This window comes from Cyprinodon tularosa, unplaced genomic scaffold (genome assembly GCF_016077235.1).
Source record: "Cyprinodon tularosa strain WSP-4 unplaced genomic scaffold, ASM1607723v1 ctg578, whole genome shotgun sequence".
Taxonomy (NCBI): Eukaryota; Metazoa; Chordata; class Actinopteri; order Cyprinodontiformes; family Cyprinodontidae; genus Cyprinodon; species Cyprinodon tularosa.
The window spans coordinates 70,604-90,571 of record NW_024039316.1 but is presented as its reverse complement, the minus strand read 5'-3'; the positions used below and the strand labels follow the sequence as shown (position 1 = coordinate 90,571).

Below are 19,968 nucleotides of genomic sequence, written 5' to 3'. Positions count from 1 at the left end.
CCTCTATGGCAACAGATGTAACATTAGCAATGTTAGCTTATGGCATGTTAATCTTGTTCAGTGATCTCCCATATCAAAAGAAAAAAAAACTATCACATTGGCATACAGAACTTTTTTAAAAGCAGTAGCTCAGTGTTCATTTCTAGCAGTAGAGACTAAAAAAAGCATTTGTTATATCAGAGTCTAACGGTAAACATGTTTGTTTCTATATCTTAACTGACACAGAAACGACAATGTAAGAAACAAGAAAAGTGTTTCAAAAAATTTCAAATTCTCTGGTAGAAAAAGCAGAGTGGGGAAACTGTTCTGCTCAATTATAAACTACAAATAAAGAAAAAAAAAAAACAAAAGACAAAAAGAAAAAAAAAAATAAAAAAAAAAAAAAAAAAGAATGAATGTAACCAATGTCTAATCATCCTCTGAAGGATTCAGACCTAAATTCTTCTACATTGCAGCATTGTCGAGCAGTAGTGTGTCCATGGTGGTGATGTAACTTGGGTTTTCCTCAAGATATTTTCTTGCAACATTTGTTTTTTTTTAATTACATATATGAACTGGATTCTAGCTGAGACTGTTGATCGTTTCCTGTGAGAGTTTTACATCCCTTCCAAAGGTAAGTGTAAACAGTTCAGCCTGTAAGACAGCTTTAAATTACAAATGATGGTAAAGGAGGGGAGGTTAAAAAGATAAAAACGATAATAGAAAACAGAAAGGTAGAAGGTCTTCTAAGCTCCCAGAAGTCTGTTATTAGGACACAGAGGAGATGGGGTTCAGAGGTGAACCCATCTGTGTCAGCACTTTATCCAGCCACTGGAGAGGCCCGTGCAGGTGCACCTCGATCCAGCAGGGGGTGCTGGTCACATCCTGTCGGTGATACTCTGCTCCCCAGCCCTGAGGAAAAAAACAAAACAAAACAAACAAATCATTAGGAATGATAACTCAGAAGTGTTAAATGTTCCATAATGATAGCAGGTGAAGGCATCCCCACCTTGACAAAGCTCATCCTTATAGTGCACATCTTGGTGAGCTCGTACACGGCCTCAAAGCCGTGATTCACCGAGTGAGTCAGGAGCTGAGCAAACTCCTGGTTGTTAAAAATCTTCAGGCTGCATCCACTTGGGATCTTACACACGGTGGTGGGATGGAAGCCGTGGTGGTAATTACAGTTACGGCTCTGGACAAAGATGCTGGTGTCGCTCAGACACTCTGCGTACACCTCTCCTCCCACGTAGTACAGGTGCACACCTGGTGAGATGGAAACATGGGCTTAATGACCGCGGGTAGAAAAAGGGACGTGGCCGATTCGAACGAACGCTCGCACCTTTGCCGATGTGCCTGCGGGTGTTCTCGATGGTGGAATTACGGTTGACGTTGGACAGCAGTCCGAGGCAGAAGCGGTTCTTGTTGTTGGAGGGGTCGGTGAAGCCGTCCACTAGCACGCTGGTGGACGAGGCGTGGTAGGCCTCTCCGACGCGGTTGTTTAGTTCATAGTAGACAATAGAGCACCAGTGGCTCGGCTCCTCATATTCCACTGGTTGAACATCTTGAAACAAAGGGGACCAGATTAGCTTTTAGCAAAACACCACACTAAAATCTTTACATGCTTAAGAAATACTGGCCGAAATCTATGTTAATAATTATGGCTTAAAGTTTAGAAAAAAAAACAACAAAAAACATAATCTTAAATAACATAAATTATCCATCTGGGCAACAGGAAGAACCTGAACATAGAAATGTTGGGGTCTACTACACTACCACAGGAAAGACAAAGCGAAGAGATGGATGCTGCAGAAGTTAGTTGTTTCAAAGGAAAGTTGAGTGGAAGGAAAAAGTGCTGAAGCAACATGTACAAGGAATAAAAGGACTGTGCAGTAAATCCCATGCAAGTCTCTGTAAGAGTAAAATTCAAGGTTTTATCTGGTTTAATCCAGACTGACATAAACAGGACGTGGCCTACAGCTGCTGCACTTCATGAGCTTTGGCACTCCTGTACCCGATACGATATATTTAAAAAAAAGAAAATGAGTCTAATAATAATAACATTACAATAATGTTGTATAAAATGAAGAACATCACCCTAAGAACCAACAGAGCGTCTTCAGTCAGACACCTCTTAATATTAGCTGTAAACCGATAGAGGAGATCCTTCTTAACTTCAGCTATTAACATAACTGGTTGAAGGAATCACTATAATGCTATTAAGTATATAGTAGTCTATTAAGTATATCCATAAGTATATTTTTAGTTTAATTGAAGGATTTGATGGATATGTCATCGCTGGCCTGAATATTATAGGCCCAACCTGAATCCTAAACAGAACTTAATTTTGTTAAATGGAAACTGGATGAAGATGAGAGACAACAAAACTGAACAATCCAGACAAGCATTTGTCTTCGATTAAAAGAACCCGGGTTTCCCCAAAACCATGCCGAGACACTAAATGCAAGGCCCTGCAAAAACAGACCTAAACAACTCAAGACATTAACTTCAGCAGGAATATAATATGATCTACCAATGGAAAGAGTATTTCCCGTGCCTTTGAAATTAAATGACGGAGCTTTTTTGATGGTTTTATCATATTGAAAAAGTGTCTTATCTATCTATTCTGAGAGAAAAAAAAGTCAGAATTCTGAGGAAAAAAAAGTCTGAATTCTGAGAAAAAAAAGAGTCAGAATTCTGAGAAAAAAAAAGTCAGAATTCTGACTTTTTCCCATATTAAACGGAAACAAAATTGAAAAATCAGTTAACAATTTTTTTTTTTTCAGTGGCCCTAATCCTCTTCCGTAGGACACTGTTAGAAAAAACAAAACTTAATATTGTGTTTAAACAACAACAACAAAATTTTTTTAACTAAGAACAGAAGTGAACTAAAGAGAAAACTGCACGGCGGTGCCGTTACTTCCCACCTCTAGGTATGCCGCTGCTCGTTTCCATGGACTGGCTGTCCTGACCCAGCTTCTCCTCGGGGGGCATGTAGGCCGGGGGCGGGGTGTCAGCTGAGACATGAAAAGCAGTTAGCAATGGATGAGACCAGTTGTTGCTGCTTCTGGCAAATGGTCTCTCTAACACACACACCCACACACACCAACACACACGCATACACACAGAGATGTCCCTAGACAATCATCACAGGAGCTGTACCCCGGAAATGGTGTTAGATTACACATACGCCTCACTTCTAAACCACATGCTAACCCATTCCCGACAGAGATGCAGCGAGGCATCCGAGTCTTTCTGAAGCCAACAGGAGAAACTATCATTGTTCATGCAAACATGGATGCTAAATCACTGCAGCACCAAACAAGTTGTTACAGGAGTTCTTTGTGAACCTTCTTAAGACAGCAGGCATCCAGTGTGTTTAGCTAAACATACATCTTAAATTATACAATGTTTAAGCAGGTTAGCTCTACATCCTCTGATCTTATACATTCATGATGAAAAAAAGGGCTTCCTGACGGACATAGCTGATGCTTTTACTGCAGACAGATGCCTTGGCTCTGATGGGCAGTGCTTAGCTGGCACTTCCTTTGTTCTCACAAAGCGAGGTGGTTTGATTTGGATAAAACTCTTCATCTGGTTGGACTAGTTGCTTCCAAACCCCTGTGTTTGAGGTTAAAATCTAATTATAGCTCAGGTTGACAAAGAATATCATTACATTACATTTGGTTTGAAGGATATAGGTTTAAAAAATTATATAATGAGAGGATGAGAACATTTTATTTATATTAAAACCAGTAGCTGTGTTTACATTCAAAGCAAACTTTTCACACAAAAAAGAAAATGCAAATCAGGTGAGTTTCCATCCACTGGAGCGAATTAACCAGGCGATGCAGACGGTAATGTCACACGTTAGGATTAATCAAGAAGAGAAGGTTTTAATAAATTTGGTGCGATCAGGAGTTTTTTTTACTCCATAATTTCAGCTAGTATTAGTGATGCTTCATGCCAACATGGAGAAGGAAATGCGATTCTAATGCTGACATTAAGAAGGCCGGACAGAGAAACAGCTGATCAGTCATGTGAGAGAAATGTTTGCTAATGGAGCTTCTTCATAAATATGTTTCACTCTCCTCTTTAACAAATTTACTCTTTCAGATATGTCAGACACCACATTAAGAGAACTTTAAAACCTTTGTTTTTTTTGGGCAAAATCTAGTAGTTTGGTTCAAATTCATCTACCTGTTCTGATGTTATGATTAAAAACAAATAGATTTTTTTTCCTGTATATAAACAATTGGAACTCCTGAGATACATTTGTGAATCTTTTCTGGTTGCATAAGAGAAGAGTGACAGCCCAGGAAAACAATGGTTTGGCAGACTTCCCAGGGTCGAGTACAGGAGTGTGCTTGGAGTACCTGGGAGTTGGAATGGACTGGAAGGCCCCGAGCTGGCTGGAGAGTTTGGATAGGTACCGCTGCTGGCTGGAGAAGAAGGATATGGAGAATTTGGAGAAATGGGGAAAGATCCTCCTCCTCCTCCGTTGCTGTTGCCGCTGTGTGGTTGCGGGAAGGAGTCTGGAAAGGTGGCGTTCCCGGGCATGTGTGGCTCGTTATGGGTGAGGTTACGAAACTGTACAAGCAAGCTGTGCTGTGGGTTGAATTCGCTGTGCCTCGGTACCAGGACAGGTGGCAGGACTGGGTGGGAGAAAACAGGGAAATGTGTTGAAAACAGAAAAACATACATGCAAAATATTAAGCTGAATGCATATTTCTCCAAGTAAACATTAATAAAAAGTTTAAAGATATACGCACACTTTCCCCTTTTCAATCTCCAATTAGAAAGCAACGATTTGCATCGAATAGAAAGTCACAACTAAACATTGCTTTAGGTTTAAACACATTTTTATCAATGGTGAACAAACACAAATGCAGAAAATACAAGTCATTATCCACCAAATCAAATTTGGGAGAACAGAAACAAAGGCAGCTTGTTTATTCAGCCAACCTCTTAAAGCACAAAAAAAAAAAAAAAAAATTGTTGCAGGGTATATAAAGGTAATCTTACACTGAATTTAAAACCTTCTTAATACCATGACAGCGTTTCTAATACCAACAAAACTGTGAGCTTCAACCCTGAGATCAGAAGGTGAGGTGATGGAAAAGTGGAGGAAATTAGATAAAATGTTTGTAATATAATAGAAAAAGCCATGCTAGCAATTAGCACGGTAGATGGAGAAGGCTTTTGTAAGTTAATGCACTACACACAGGCCAGTTTAAATATTCCTCCTAGCAAACAGAACCATACATCTAAAAGCTATGACAGCAGCACCAAGTCTCTCCCAGCTCTCAATGTTAGATTACAAGAAAACAGAGCTACATCACAGTTAGCCTCAATTTCATTGAAACAAAGCGGTAAATAGTGTGACAGTATGAGAGCGGCATACCCTGTGTGCTAATAATAGTTTTATATCTTTTTCCATTAGAAATGATAAGAGTTTAACATATTTTAATTAATCTTTTATACATTCAGTGACCCAATAGGTTCCTGTTTTTTGCCATACAGTGAACCCTCGTTTATCGCGGGGGTTACGTTCCAAAAAGAACCCGCGATAGGTGAAATCCGTGAAGTAGAAACCTTTTAAATACAAAGTACAGTAGGACAAATAGTGACTGACATGTACAGTACAGTATTTCACTGCTGTTCTGACGGAGCCGATGCATCCTGACTCTGCTCTGTGGCGTTTTTTTCTAAAGCCTGCGGTGCAGGTGTGTTTTTTGGAGAGAAGAACACAGATATCGGTAGTTGTTGTCGCTCTTTTTTCTTCTGGGCCAAAAGATCCTTATAAACCGACATGCCACCATTAATATGTTTGACAATAAAGTTTAACAATGCATGATGCAAGACCGTGAAAAGTGGACCGCATTATAGCGAGGGTTCATTGTACATGGGTTTAACTGTGCTTTATATGGACATGAACTGGGCTCTCAACAGCTCTTGCACTTGTACTGAATATATAGGTGTACATCTTTTACTGATAAAATATCAGTACAATTATTGCTGGCTGAACATTTGTGTTACTTGGACAAGATTTACGTTATTAAAGTTGTAGGGAAATGACTGTTCCAACCGTTGCATTTCTGAATTCTCCTGAGTGGTGGCCGACTTCACACGAGTGAATAAAGTAGGGCTGCAACAAAGAATCGATAAAATCTTGACTGAAACGGGGGAAGAAGAAAAAAATACGGCAGAGCGAGTCAGCGCTGCAGGTGCAGTGTTGCCAACTCAGCGGGTTTTCAGACCCCTCCAGCGACTTTTTTTCAAAAAAGCGACTAGCGACAAATCTGTCGACTTTTTACGGTGTCACTGGCGGCTTCTGGAGACTCTTACGTGAAAGCATGTATCGTTCCTACTCTGCCGTGGGGCGCCTCCCCCCGCTCCCGCAGGAGTCCCTCTCAGCGCTGCAGTTAGAGCCGCAGGATGTTTCAGCGTCCAGACTGCAAATGAAGCGTGCATGCGCCGGGATTGACGGCGCAAATTGATCACAATTAAAATAGCCTGCGCTTTGTAAAGCGAAAAAAGTGATAACATGCAACTTTTGTCAAAACAAATTAACATGGCACGGAACCACCATGTTTGTTTGGTTTTAAAGTGGGGAAACGTAACGTTAGTTTCTCAGGTAGCTCATCTGATGCTTTCCTTACCGTGTTAGTAGGTTACAGACAGTGATAAGGTTAGCTACTTATTTTACTTTTAATTTCATTTGAATTAGCTTAAGCAGCGTTTATATTTTCTTTATAAATAAATTAACTTGCAAATTATGAGGGCAAGGCTTTTAAAGTTTAAATCTTCTGGCAAAAATAAAGTAAAGAAGATCCTGCAATTTATGGAAGTAAAGCAGAATAAAATCCAGCAAGATCAGTAATATGTCAATTAATTATATGCCACATTCCCATGTAAATATCTGTCTTTGGAGGATGTGTTTTTTAGCACCGCTAGTTCTCTCATTTTTATTCCAAATACAATTTATAATTTGAATCACAGGGCTATTTTTATCTCTATGGTTCAGTATTTTCTCAAGTAGCAACTTTAACTGCTAAGCTTTCCTGTCTTAAAAGGCAGAACTCTTCTAGTCTAAAAAAACCTCATTTGTTGAAATGGGGGGGCCTATTGTTTGAGCCCCTTAGGGGCTTTTAAAAACAAAAAATTCTTTTTTGCGCTTTATGAAACAAAGTAGCCTATATTTTGTGGATGTACAGCTACATTTCTCATGTAAGTTTGCGTAGTTTTAACACAAGCATTTATTTTTCATATTGCACCAGTACAGTTAATGAGCAACCTGTACTTGTGTGCTTGTTTGTTCTGTCTAAAATGTTTATTTTGGAATAAAGAGTATAAAATATAAAAAATATTTTTTGTCCGATTCATCGATTAATCGAAAAAATAATCGGCCGATTCATCGATTTTTAAAATAATCATTAGTTGCAGCCCTAGAATAAAGTGAATGTGCTCTGTCGATTATCAAGGGGGCGGGATTGTTGTGGCCGAAGGTTCGCAAGCATGTTTGGTTGTGGCCGGTTTGTCGGAAGCATCTTGCTAACCAGTTAGCAACTTAGTGCTAGTAGGTTCCCAATGGGAAATTCCATTGGGACCAAGTAGCACTAAATTGGTGACTTAGAAACAACACTGTCAAAAAACGCTATGGACCGTGGAAACATGCAAGAGGAGGAGAGTTTAGTGTCGGAGGTCGTGGATGAGTTTCCTTCGACATACATCTTTTATTTAGAGGAGGAAAGTAGGGACGAAGTTGTTGAGGAAGAGGACGCCAGGGCGGCAGAAGCTTGGTTTGGTGTAGAAGGCTTACAGCCGTACATGTGTGAGCCCTTGCCTCACAACCAGTTGTTCTGTTCTGTTTAAGCCAGAATTATTTGACATTTAAATATGACTCATCTACGACTTTAATATTCAAGTTTAAATTTTTTTACAATACGTTTATTGTTGGCTAAATATTTGTTACTTAAAAGTACCCATTTTAAAATACATTCATGTTTTTAATGCTTCAATTAAAATCGTCAAATATGACTAAAAAAAGAAATCATGACAGATTAGCCATATCGCCCAGCCCTAAAACCAACACAGCCAGAACAATAAATTATTAAAACATAATGAGATGAGATGACTCAGTCTCTGAGAAGATACACTTATCCATTAATCATTAGTTGGCCAATAAATTCAATCAACTTTAGATTGATTAATTAGGCAATAACTTTTTTCCCCATTTGCAATGTTAGTAAATAGGTTAGAGTTTACATTTAGCTACAGTTTTGTTGAATTATTTCTCAATAGCAAAACAAAAGCTTATACATATCTTTATAAAGACTAAATTTATTATTCTGGAACATTGTTTGCAAAATGTTTATTTTCACTGAGTTATAAACAAAACCGAAAAACGCCTCTAGGACATAAATGAGGAGGAACAGCTCTACCATATTTAAAAATAAATACAGAAATAAATAAAATTGACCCTCTAAGGCACACCCCTTACTCATTTGCATTATGAGGCAGAAATGCACACAAAATGTAAAAAAACGACGGGCAGAAATAAATAGCATTAAGAAATAAATAGGGTAAAAAAATTACAAAGGAAAAATAAAACAGACAAAAATATTATAGCAAATAAATAAAATATAAGTATACTTAAAAAATAAGTAATTAGTAATAAATGAAGTTGAAGATTATAACGTACAATAAATAAATAAATAATGTAATCATTACAAAGGCGAATAAATAAAGAAGCCAATTAAAAGAGATACATTTATGTGTCACTGCATAATTCAATGTCTACCCACATTTATTTGTTTATTGTATTTTTGGGGGCAATTATTTGTATGCGTATTTATTTATTTCTGTATATATTTTTAAATATGGTAGAGCTGGTCCTTCACACACAAAGCCTATTGAAAGTTTTTAAAGAAATTCCATTTTCTATCAATCAATCAATCTAACTATTAAATTTTTTGAGGACTTCTTTCTTTTAATTCATTTTTTAGAAGATAACTCAAAATTAATAATCCGACATTAAATTCATGACGATATATATAAAAATCATTCAAAGTAGCCTTTAGGCCAACTACTTGCCTTGTAGAGTTTTATAAATAGAGGTAATAGAATACCCGAAGAATCGTTTTAAGCCCTAAATCTTCTTCAAACATAAACACATCAAACCGATTGCTGCCACGCTGGAATGCTAGCAGTGTGTTGAAGTAACTTGAAAAACGAAGAAGAGTTAAAAGCTATTTGTTTTTTAGCATCAGAAGTGTTTAAAACAAAGGCTTCAGAAGACTGAAGCCATTTTAAAAGCTACAGGAAAAGTTGCTGTCATTCTGCCCATCACTGAGTCAGAGAGACATAAGGCAGATGAAAGCATGGATGGAGAAATGTTAAGTTGTTCCGCTTTTCTAAGGTTTGAGCTGTCTGGTCTGGATTTAGAAACATAGGAACATCTCAAAGCAAGGGTAAGGATCAACATCTGTTTAGGCAATACAAGTAAAGCATAGTTTTTTAAAGAAACAATTTTTTGTTTGTTATGTTTCTGTTTAAGACAGTAAAATGCTGCTTAATTACAACTAGTCTCGGTGTGATATCACCCAGATTTATTACCGTTCGCTCAAAGAAGGCGAGAAAATCTTAAAAAAATGGTCTTTAAAAGAAATCAAAATCAGCTCAAGTATGTTTGACTGGTTAAAACTTAGCATAAATCCTCCCAGCTTGGCCAGAAACTTGCTTCAACATGTTAGAAACCTACTACCTGTATGCCCTATAACATTCAGTTTAATAGGAATATTGGAAGTGATGACAGTGTATAAATGCCATAGTGGGATAATGAACTAGTCAGTGTTCAAGACCAGATCAAGACTATTATGCACACAGCTTCTATTCCAAAATGTAAAGAAAGCAGTTAAATAGTGATTATAAATTGAAATATGATTTGTCTCCTTTCCATTGAAGACCCATCCCCATATAAGCCCTTCAGGAAGCTCTTGCTGAAATGCTGTCAGTGTGCAGCCTCTCCTGACCGACACGCGATCCACATCCGTGAACAAGTCAATAAAGGGCTGGCATTCTGAAACAAGCCTGGTGTCGGAAAGGCTGTCCTGTCAGGGTCACTCTTTACTATATTTATTGGCTGTGTGAATGACATTAGGAGGCAAGCAGGGAGGTTTGAGCAGAGAGAGTGCTGGGAGTTAAGCCTGAGTGGTTTATGCATTTAGAGAGCCGCTTTCTGATGCCACACCCAAACTGGAGTGCCTGGGCTATATAATCTAATAAGACTCCTAGAGCTAGTGATATTGATTTTCTGTGAAATGGAAGAGGCGGGTTGGACAGGCCTGCATGATCACTGCCTGCTGACCTTTGTGGATTTGTTTACAGGCTCTTCCAGCTTTAAAGCATCTGCACAGCTTAGAAAGCAATTTATCAAGGATTTTATTCCAAATACAATAACAAAAACAACTAAACCCTGATTTTTAAGTAAGAACTAAATAAATGAAATAAAAATACAAAACTCCTTACTACTGATAGTCTATTTCGATTGCCAAACAGATGTGCAGGAATAAGGGACTTGGAATGAATAACTTTAATTCAGATAATCCAGTAAAACTACTAATTTAACCATCTGTATCATATTAAATTATATATATATTTTACACGGCAAAATCCTTAATTATCTTTACTGTTGCCAGCCTGAAGCCAGGTCCCGAATTCCTCATTTTCCAGCCACTTTTGTTGAAATTTGCCATTTCCCAATTCTCTAGCCTTTTCTCCACCTCAAGCTTCTTTTCCAAACATATGAATGAATATCTTTAATTCAGATAATCCAGTAAAACTACTAATTTAACATTATGTATCATGTTAAATTATATATAAAATTAAATACTAGATAATATGTATATTTCAGTGCTTATGACTGAAGAGGCTATTTAATCATACTCCTTCCTCCTAAAGCCATTAAAAACATTTTCCTGATTCCTACCTAACCTAGTAGTCCATAATGTTCTAAAAGCATCTTCAATTAATCTAATTTGCATTTACATGCCTTAATATTAGACGTTATCACAATGTATGCTTTTTTAAGGCAGAGTGTGTTTTCTTTTTTTTCTTTTTTCTTTTTTACACCAGTTTAACCGATCCCTCATATGTGCTTACGTTTTTTTAAGGGGACTGATATTGGTGTTTGTGCTTCCATTTACAAAACGCAATCGGTTAATAATCGGATACCAAAAGGTTCCTTAAAGACGATGTTTTACAGAATTAAACCAGGTGAAAGTAAAACTTTTCCACTTGAATACTGGGTAGAGCATATTGAATATATGAAATTATATGAAATGCAAAATAGAGTTAATGAATAACGGGAGTTAACGAGTCATCGATTACTAAATTAGTTGATATGTATTTCAATAATTGATTAATCACAATCCGATTAAGTGGTTCAGCCCTTAATAGAACACCACTTTTTATTTGATTTGGCACAATCACCTCCTCTCCTTAGTGTTAAACAAGCACCACAAATCACAGATATCCCTACTTTGTTTCTGTTAAAAAAAAGGCTCTAAGGAAAAGAAAAAGCACCAAATTCCAGACTGGTTGAAAAAAAATTTTACATTCTGGATTGTTCCGCAGCTTTAAAATAAAGACAATTCTAACTTGGGAATTAAATTAACTGATACGAGCTTGGAGTATCCCAAACATTAAAAATGGTTGTGTTCTTTAGGGAGGAAAAAAAACAGACACACTGGCTATGGTCATGAGGGATTCTGCTTCTTCTTTCATCAAATTACATATATATTAAAAAAAGTAACCATTATTTATAATCGTTAGATGATTGATGGGATCAATTCACTTACTCGATGACATGCATCCCAACTTAACAGATTTAATAATATTCTTAAAAGCATGAGGTTAACCAGTATAGGTGTTTATGACCAATTCTGATACTGATCAGTTTAACTGACCCCCAGTATGTTGCTTTTTCTTCCTCCATTCACATGATAAACCTGACACCCTTATCCCAAATTTAACAAATCATTATTTAAAATGAAAGAAGAAAAAAGAAAAAACTAACAACACTATAGCGCGTTAAGGAATTAATGACCGCATTCCAAAAAAACTTTTTTTTTTTTTTATTATAAACAGAAGAGATGGTCCAGTTGATGTGCTGGACTTTCTCCTCTTAACATTAGCTTTTATTTACAGGAAGGAATTCAGTTCTTTATTGGTCTTATTTCAAGAGAACTGACAGTTTGTGACCAAAACAGGACTGTATCGCAAAGGTACAAAATTAAATTATATTATTTCACTTTTAAAGCTTTTAAGACGCTTCTGCACTTCCATTATGATTTTGTTTCGGGGTTTTTTTTTTTTTTTTTCCAAATTTTTTATTCCATATTTTTTTTATCACAACACAAAAAAAGGTAGGTCCGATTAGACTGTTAATGTGAGGTCTAGTTTACCATGGGGGCCAGGGGGACTTATGCATGTATGTAGTATATTCATAGGTACATACATGTTTGCTTTAATGCTGAGGAGGGAGGGGGCAATTTATTAAGTTGGTTCAAGTAGTTTAAGAGACACAAAAAGACCCAAATGATTGATATTGTATATACTGATGTATTGCAATGGTAAATAATAAAAAATTAATCCTTAAAGTCGTAGGGAAGCCACTGTTCCAACCATTGCATTTCTGAATTCTCCCGAGTGGTGCACGACTTTACACGAGTGAATAAAGTAAATGCGATTGGTCGTTTATCAAGGGGGCGGGATTGTTGTGGCAGAATTAGACATAAAAAGGATGGACTACAAATACCAATGAATGAGTCTCTAGTTTTAGATTTCCTCCACAGAAACTTGGTTTTCCCTTCCTCATCCAAGCGGCCGGAACACATTTAGAATTTTAAATAGCAGACGTGTTCTTCTTCAGTATCCTCAATATGAATCTGACTCTGCTGAGCTGATCCTTACAATTCAGTGTTATTTTAAATCTGTGACTTCTTAACCAAGCTGAATGGGACGTCTAAAATCGCCTTTGCCTTTCAGGACCCCTTCCCTGATAACCTCGAGTAAAAAATCCCATCTAGCTCAGATTCACACGATTGAAAATAGTTAAACATTTTTTTGATCAGAGAGACGTTAAAGGATGAAGCCAGAGGAATACAGAGAGGTAAAAAAAAACCAACAACATTAAATTAAAAGGAAGAATACTTTTTACGACATGTTTAGGCATGCCTGTGGTTAAATCAGACAGCAAGAGAGAAAGAGAGAGAGAGAGTGACACTTAGCTGATAAAAGGTAACAAGAGTAAAGCAGAGATTTAATATATCAGGGCTTTCAGTAGCAGTTGGTTCTAATGGGTTTTTATAATTTGGAAGTAGAGCTGCACAAAGTGTCCACTTACAACCCAAATATGAACATTAGTGCAATACTGCATGCAAAAGAGTGTGAAAGATATATATAAAAAAAAAAAAAAAAAAAAAAAACTACCCCTAATGGCCACCCCGGAGTGTATTTTGAGTGAGACACTAAAATTCACGTTGGGAAGATTAAGTAACATTGAAGAGTCAGTAATACTTCTAGATTAACTGGATTTCTTTCCTACAGTTTTTTTACCTACAGTATTGTAATTGCCCATTCTCATATTGGCAGTTATAGGAGGCTAGTTGGCAGATTTTTGGAAATGGATTTTAGCATCGCCTGGAAATACGAGTAACATTAGCTTAGCCAACCGAGCCAAGACAATGGGGGAAGATTGAAATCATGGTATAATGACAATTTTGGCTTTCCTTTAAAAGAGTAAAACCCTGTTTACAGCATCTGCTCTCTCACTCAAACTGTGAAGCTGCCTCTGATCCAAATATAAACAACTGGAGATCGACTAACGGAAGAAAGGCTGGCAAACAGAAGCAAAATTGTGATCTTGTAGTTTCCTATATTGTATTTTTTTAAACCCAAATCTGAATTGGATATTTTAATGGGTAGACTGATGCGTTTCAAAGACCAGACACAAAAGCGGGCCATACAATTCTGAAGATTCGCTTCTTTCAGGTCTAAAAAGGAATAGTTGCTTCACTTTGTTGCTATTTTGTGAGAGACTTTCACACAGTACACTTGGTAGTTGAAAAATAAAATCATTTGGACTAAAATAACCTACCAGGACTCTCCACTCGCTTGTAGTGATAAGGGTTGATGCAGACCTCCTTCTGTTTGGAGCCAAATGGGTACTCGCACACCTCCAGAGGTTTTAGCTCATGGTGGGACTGCAGGTCCGGCCAGCGCCACACTCTGCAGTAGATGACATGAGGGAGGCCTTTCCTGTGGGAAACCTGGAGCCGACCGTCCAGCGATCTTGGAATGGTAACACATTTGCTGGGTTGTCCCGGACAGCTCAGGGCTTTCTCCAGGTCCTCCATGGCGCCCTTCTTCTTCTTCAGTTTCTTCACAAGCGCATCCACTGCCTTCTCTGCCCATTTCTCCTCCTCATCCCCTTGCTTCCAGCCGAGCAGCCGTTTGACTGCAGGACTGGTAAAAGAGAACAGACTTGACATTGAAGTCATGCTGCCAGCTATGAAATAGTTGGAAAGGAGGTTCTTTGGGATTTTTTGGTCAGTCCCGGTTTGTCCTAGGCGATTAAAAAGCTCCTCGCCTTTGATCTCTTAACAGCAAAAATACTCTTAAAAAGTCTGGATGAGCGATGAACAACGGCTTGAGGGCATGAATACAAGTGTACCAGAGAACAGGAGGCCAGCAGAGATGATGGGTGGGGCAAACGGAGAGGAGGCTTTAGCCTTGTCTGACCAAGGACAGGAAGCAAGGGAGGAACGGGAGTCAGCAAGCAGGACGCAGCTGCTCCTGGTCAGGAAGGGCCCTCCAGCAAGCTGTCCGGAGAAGGGTCAACACCGATGATGGGAAGAGGTGGGGGTGCAAATGGAGGGAGCTGAGATCAGAACGTAGCAGCAGGTCTCACCAGCAAACGTCTGACACACGATTTAAAAGGAAGCCAACATTGCTCTTCTGGAGGCTGCCTTCCCACAAAATGTAGCGTTAGTCTTCTGATCCTCCACGCTTCTGCAGATACAGGAGAAGACAGAAAAAAAAGAAAAGAAACAAAGATCAAGAACATTTATTTTAATGAAACTACAAAATTAATCATGAATGCCTTTTATAATATATAAAAAACGAGAGAAGCCTGACATTATTTAGATTTCGATTCCTTTGCAAACTTGTTTTTTCATGCGCTACTGAATCCCTCAACATTCCATACTTAAACTACAGCTTCAGCAGAGATGCTTGGACTCTAAATGCCTTGTCAAACTCTGCGATTATATATTTCGCCCTTCACTCAATATGATGCACATCCATCAAACAGGGGTCAAACACATGTCGCCTACGGCAGCGAAGGCAGCTGTTGGGGGCCTGTGAAACTAGGTTGGTCTGAAAGGATGTGACCACAAGGGCCGTTTCCCCCTCCATCTCTCCCTTCCAGACCACAGCTGTCCGACAGCGGTGCACCCGCTGCCACCGCTCATTGTTCTGTGCGTACATGAAAGCAAAAGGAAACTAAAGGAGGGAGGACACGAGCTGGAAACAAATACATCATCAGCCTGCAAATGTTGTGAATTTATTTTTGCATTCACAAGGTCGCGGCAATGCAGGATTTATAGGTCAGCTGTTTCTAAAGTGAAAGATCAATTTGCTCCGACTGAAGAGAACCATATTTATATGAGGCGTCAGCTATGTATATCTATTTTATATTTCTAAATGTTTATATTTTGAGAATTTTGTATTAAATACCTAGGTTATTCTTTCAACAAACAGCATGATATGGACCCATTACTGTAGGTAACGATTTACTCCAATCACTTGATTAGTTTACGACTATTTCAATAACCATTTAATAAGATGATTCCCTACAACCCTTTACAAATTAACATGTCAATTAGAAATCAATATGGATAATTAGAAAATTTTCAAATGCACAAGTCAATAGGTTCGCAGGTGAGCCTTAACTGCTGACTGGTAGTTTGACTAGTGAAAAAATTTTCATGAAAACATCCAAACTCCCAACATTTTCTGCCTATGAGATCACCAACACAGTAGGTACTTTTGTTTGAGTCAGATAAAAGTTAAAAACGTTTGCCTTGTTCGATTCAGATAAAAACAGAGGCTTTGAGTCAAAAAAAGTTAAACGCAAACACTTTGGTAAATGAAGGTGAGTAATTTGCAAATTCTCCATTTCCTGTCTGAAAATTTAACCTTTTCCAAAGATGTGATTGCTTTGGTAACTTTCTCTACAAACTTTGCATTAACTTTTCTGAAGCCACAAAAGTTAAGGTAAAAATATCTTCATAAATTGGTCAAAATCGCAATGTATGAAAGCTAGAAAAAGATTCAAGATTTCTGTATTTGTCACTCAGCCTGGAGTGGCTGCAACCTGACTTGGGCATTGCTCATTTTCTTATTCAAAAAATGACATAAATCCTACATGTTAAGGTCGCAGCATATGGTAAAATAAGTACTTGTTTCTTTATTTTTCCAGATGTAAAATTGTACATCTTATCAAATAACCTGGAGCACATGATTCCCCCTGATGTATTATAGCCCTGAGAACAAGCAGAACATATTAAAAGTGGAATTGGTAGGTGAGACTTGAAAATGAAATCAGTGTTGGCAAGTTTACAGTTAACCATGATAGCTTATCATATTTTAACCATCAAAGGCAAGAGATCAAATCAGCCTTAAACACATTTGCATGGACGGATTATGAAACACATGGTTGGGAAAATACTTTCCTACTCATCACCTAATTCTTTGTCACCACCACGCAAGATGAATCATGGAATTTATCAGGATTTTTGAGCAACTCGAAAGTTACAAGTTACATATCAGTGTGTTTGTGTTTAGTCACATGATCGACAGTTCTAGAAACATATATAAACTCAAACATTGCAAGAGATCAAACCAAAGCGCGAGTTAAGTGGCCAAGCAGATCCTATAGAAAGCAAATCATCCCAGATCTATAAGGCCGCAATGCAGCTTCCTTACAGAACGGACAAGAAAAAAAAAAGATGGCAAGCTTAAACCTTAAAGGCCCATTCATTCCACCTTATGATCAAGAGAGTTTGAAGTTCTGGTGAAGATTAACCTTTAGGGAAATGACAACTTGGAACAACGGATCGGTGAAGCGCTTTCCCACCCAGACACAGGGAGCAGGAGACCTCGGAAAGCGCCGTGTAACGTTACACAAACCCCCAAACTGTAGTAAGGTTAGCCTACAGCGCTACCGGGGCTTTACACAACTACTATTCCATAAAATACTCCAAATTCTGCGTAGAGAGTACCATTGGGAATCCCACCACTAGGAAAAAGATAACTAGCCTAGCTTTTTCTGTTCTTTTTTAAGACGGAACAGAAACTGTTTAGCGTAAAGGTAATGTCAGACGCTCAACAAAAAGTAACCATGACTACTTAATAACGTACAATATTTATATACATTGTCTTAAAAACAACCCCTGCTAAAAATAAGTTTTTTAACCGTGTCTATGCAGCCTAAGATACTTCTTCCTGTCCTGTTTTACTCCAAACGAGAAACTTTTCAAACTTCTAATAAGTGACGCAAGGCTAATCTGTGCTAGCCGTTAGCCTAGCCCTCCCTGGTGGGACCGACTGAGCGTTCCGCACAAGACTGATGGAGCTCTATACGTTTCACTTTCAACCTTCTAAGTCAATGGTAGAAGCGTGAATTAGCAACATACCTTTACGTTGAGGTCATAATCCATACCTATTGTCGTTTTTTGTTGTGAATATTTAACCCACAAACCCAACTTTGCTACTTATAATTTCGCTTCGGTTAACCTGAACCTCCTCTGCTTCTCCTCGCGCCGAGTCCTATCCTCCAGATCCAGGCGTAACACCACACGTATCATTCCGCCGCAGCGAAAGAAAAAAAAAAATAGTTCGTATCTTAATGTGGCGTAACGCTCCTAAAAAATATCTAAATTCCGAACAACACTGACATATACCATTAAATTGATCAATTTTATATTATCTACCCATAATATGATATTTATGGGCGTTTTTGATAACATTTACATGTTTCATCTTGCGCATGATCCAGAGTGCTCTAACTCAACAAACGTTCCCCCCCCCAGTTACATTTAAAAAGGAAGTTTGGTGAAAATGGTTTAAAACACGATCTCAAGAAACAATTATATGGGGAAGTATTAGGGATGTCACTGTAGTGTCAGTTATTTTTGCATGTTTCCGTGTTGTATGTACAGTCTTACGGTGGTCGTGCTGAGGCTCTGGGACGTCTCTCTCGCAGAAGTTGCTGGCTCCACTCAGTCTGGAGTTCTGTGGTTTGCTGTGTTGTTGCCCTTTGTTGTCGCTTGTTCGAGACTTCAACAATTCCCGCGTCACTAATTCGTTTAATTTTAATTAATCCATCAAGCTCCTTCAGATTAGCATCCGTTTTCGCAGGCGAAAACTCTTCTCACGGAGTGTGTACTGTTAGGAATGCGGACTCTCCAATCAGTCCGTGCAGTGCTGAAGATCAGCCACTAGTGGGCGACATTCAACCTATGACTGAAGGGAATCATTTGTTTGCATCTAATGGGTCTTCTACAGAATTAGGGCCACTGAAAAAACAATAAAACTTCACTGATTTTAAAATTTTATTTCAGTAAAATCTGAAAAAAAATTAAGAATTCTGAATTTAATCTAAAAATTCTGACTTTAATCTCAGAATTCTGACTTTTTTCTCAGAATTCTCACTTTAATCTCAGAAATCTGACTTTAATCTCAGAAATCTGACTTTAATCTCAGAAGTCTGTCCTTAATCTTAGAATTCTGACTTTTTTTTCTCAGAATTCTGACTTTAATCTCAGAATTTTGGATCTTAATGTAGATGGGAACCATGAAGGAAGAGAAGTGGGAGCACTCAGATTCACTGGCAAAGATGTGAGTTGTTTGGGAGCGCCAGTGACACAATGGTGAAAAATGACGAAATTAGGCAACTTTCTACATGCCCGAGGGGTCCCCTGTGATGCTATTTCATTAATGGAAATGCAAAAGGTCATTAAAACAAGAGAGCTAGTCTCTAAAACAGACATGGCAACGACTTGATGGTGACACGTTTGTTAACTTTCAGAATTCTGTCAGGATTCTGAGATTAAAGTCAGAATTCTTAGTTTTTTCCCATATTAAACTGAAATAATATTAAAAAATCAGGTAACTTTTTATATTTTTTCAGTGGCCCTAATCCTCTTCCATAGTCTTCTACTCAAAATGCACCTCATTAAAATCTGCTGTAAATTCATAAACATAGCCAATCAAAGACTGTATGCAGACACGAGCGGAATTTGATATTTGGGCCCAATTCCAGACCAGTGGCGGTTCTAGACCAAATAGGGGAAGTTTGTTTTTATGGAGGATAAGAAGAGCATAAACCAAAAAAAAAAAAAAAAACCAAAAAAAAAACAAAAAAAAAAAACATGGGAATAGTTTATCATTTAAAATATATTGAGAGAGCCAGTGGCCACTTGTGATTCTGCAATGAAAGAAGTGAAATTTACACCTACTTTAGTTGAATAGAATTTTGGATTTTATTTCAATTGAACATTTTTATTTTTGGATTGAAACAGCTCATTTAATTTTTTCCAAAGTTTAAACAGTCCCTTACTATGGAAAAAAGTAACGAAAAAAACTAGTTGCTAAATAAATATTGACTGAACCATAGAAAAAAGCTATTATTTGGAATATTAGTTTACTGTGCATTTATAACTCAGAAAAAATACATCTTTTTGACTTATTCTATATTAAACTCACCAGTTGTAAACAAATCAGAATTAGAAATTAAGTAAAACTGATTAATTCAACTTTAACAGCAGTCCTTTTTGCTTTAAGAATAACATTAAGCGGATGAAAACTATGATTAAATCTCAATACGACTGAAGCATTCGCCTTTGGAAATAACTAAAACAG

The 19,968-nt window shown here is 37.8% G+C and overlaps 1 protein-coding gene across 3 annotated transcripts; it reads right to left on the bottom strand.

The window, feature by feature from the left end:
• Positions 1 to 490: 490 nt before the first annotated feature.
• On the bottom strand, positions 491 to 18,541 carry smad5 (SMAD family member 5). 3 transcript variants are annotated; one of them, XM_038306279.1, is made up of 7 exons: positions 18,265 to 18,541; positions 14,141 to 15,054; positions 4,356 to 4,634; positions 2,907 to 2,996; positions 1,322 to 1,543; positions 989 to 1,245; positions 491 to 891 (listed from the first exon to the last, which is right to left on the bottom strand). In XM_038306279.1, exons 2-7 carry the CDS (start codon positions 14,541 to 14,543, stop codon positions 748 to 750), a joined length of 1,395 nt encoding a protein of 464 aa, XP_038162207.1. In that variant the 5' UTR covers positions 14,544 to 15,054; positions 18,265 to 18,541; the 3' UTR covers positions 491 to 747. The 3 variants fall into 3 exon arrangements, with proteins under 3 accessions (XP_038162207.1, XP_038162206.1, XP_038162205.1); XM_038306278.1 differs by having other exon boundaries at positions 18,273 to 18,541; XM_038306277.1 differs by lacking the exon at positions 18,265 to 18,541 and adding an exon at positions 17,742 to 17,889.
• Between the last annotated feature and the right edge of the window lie 1,427 nt (positions 18,542 to 19,968).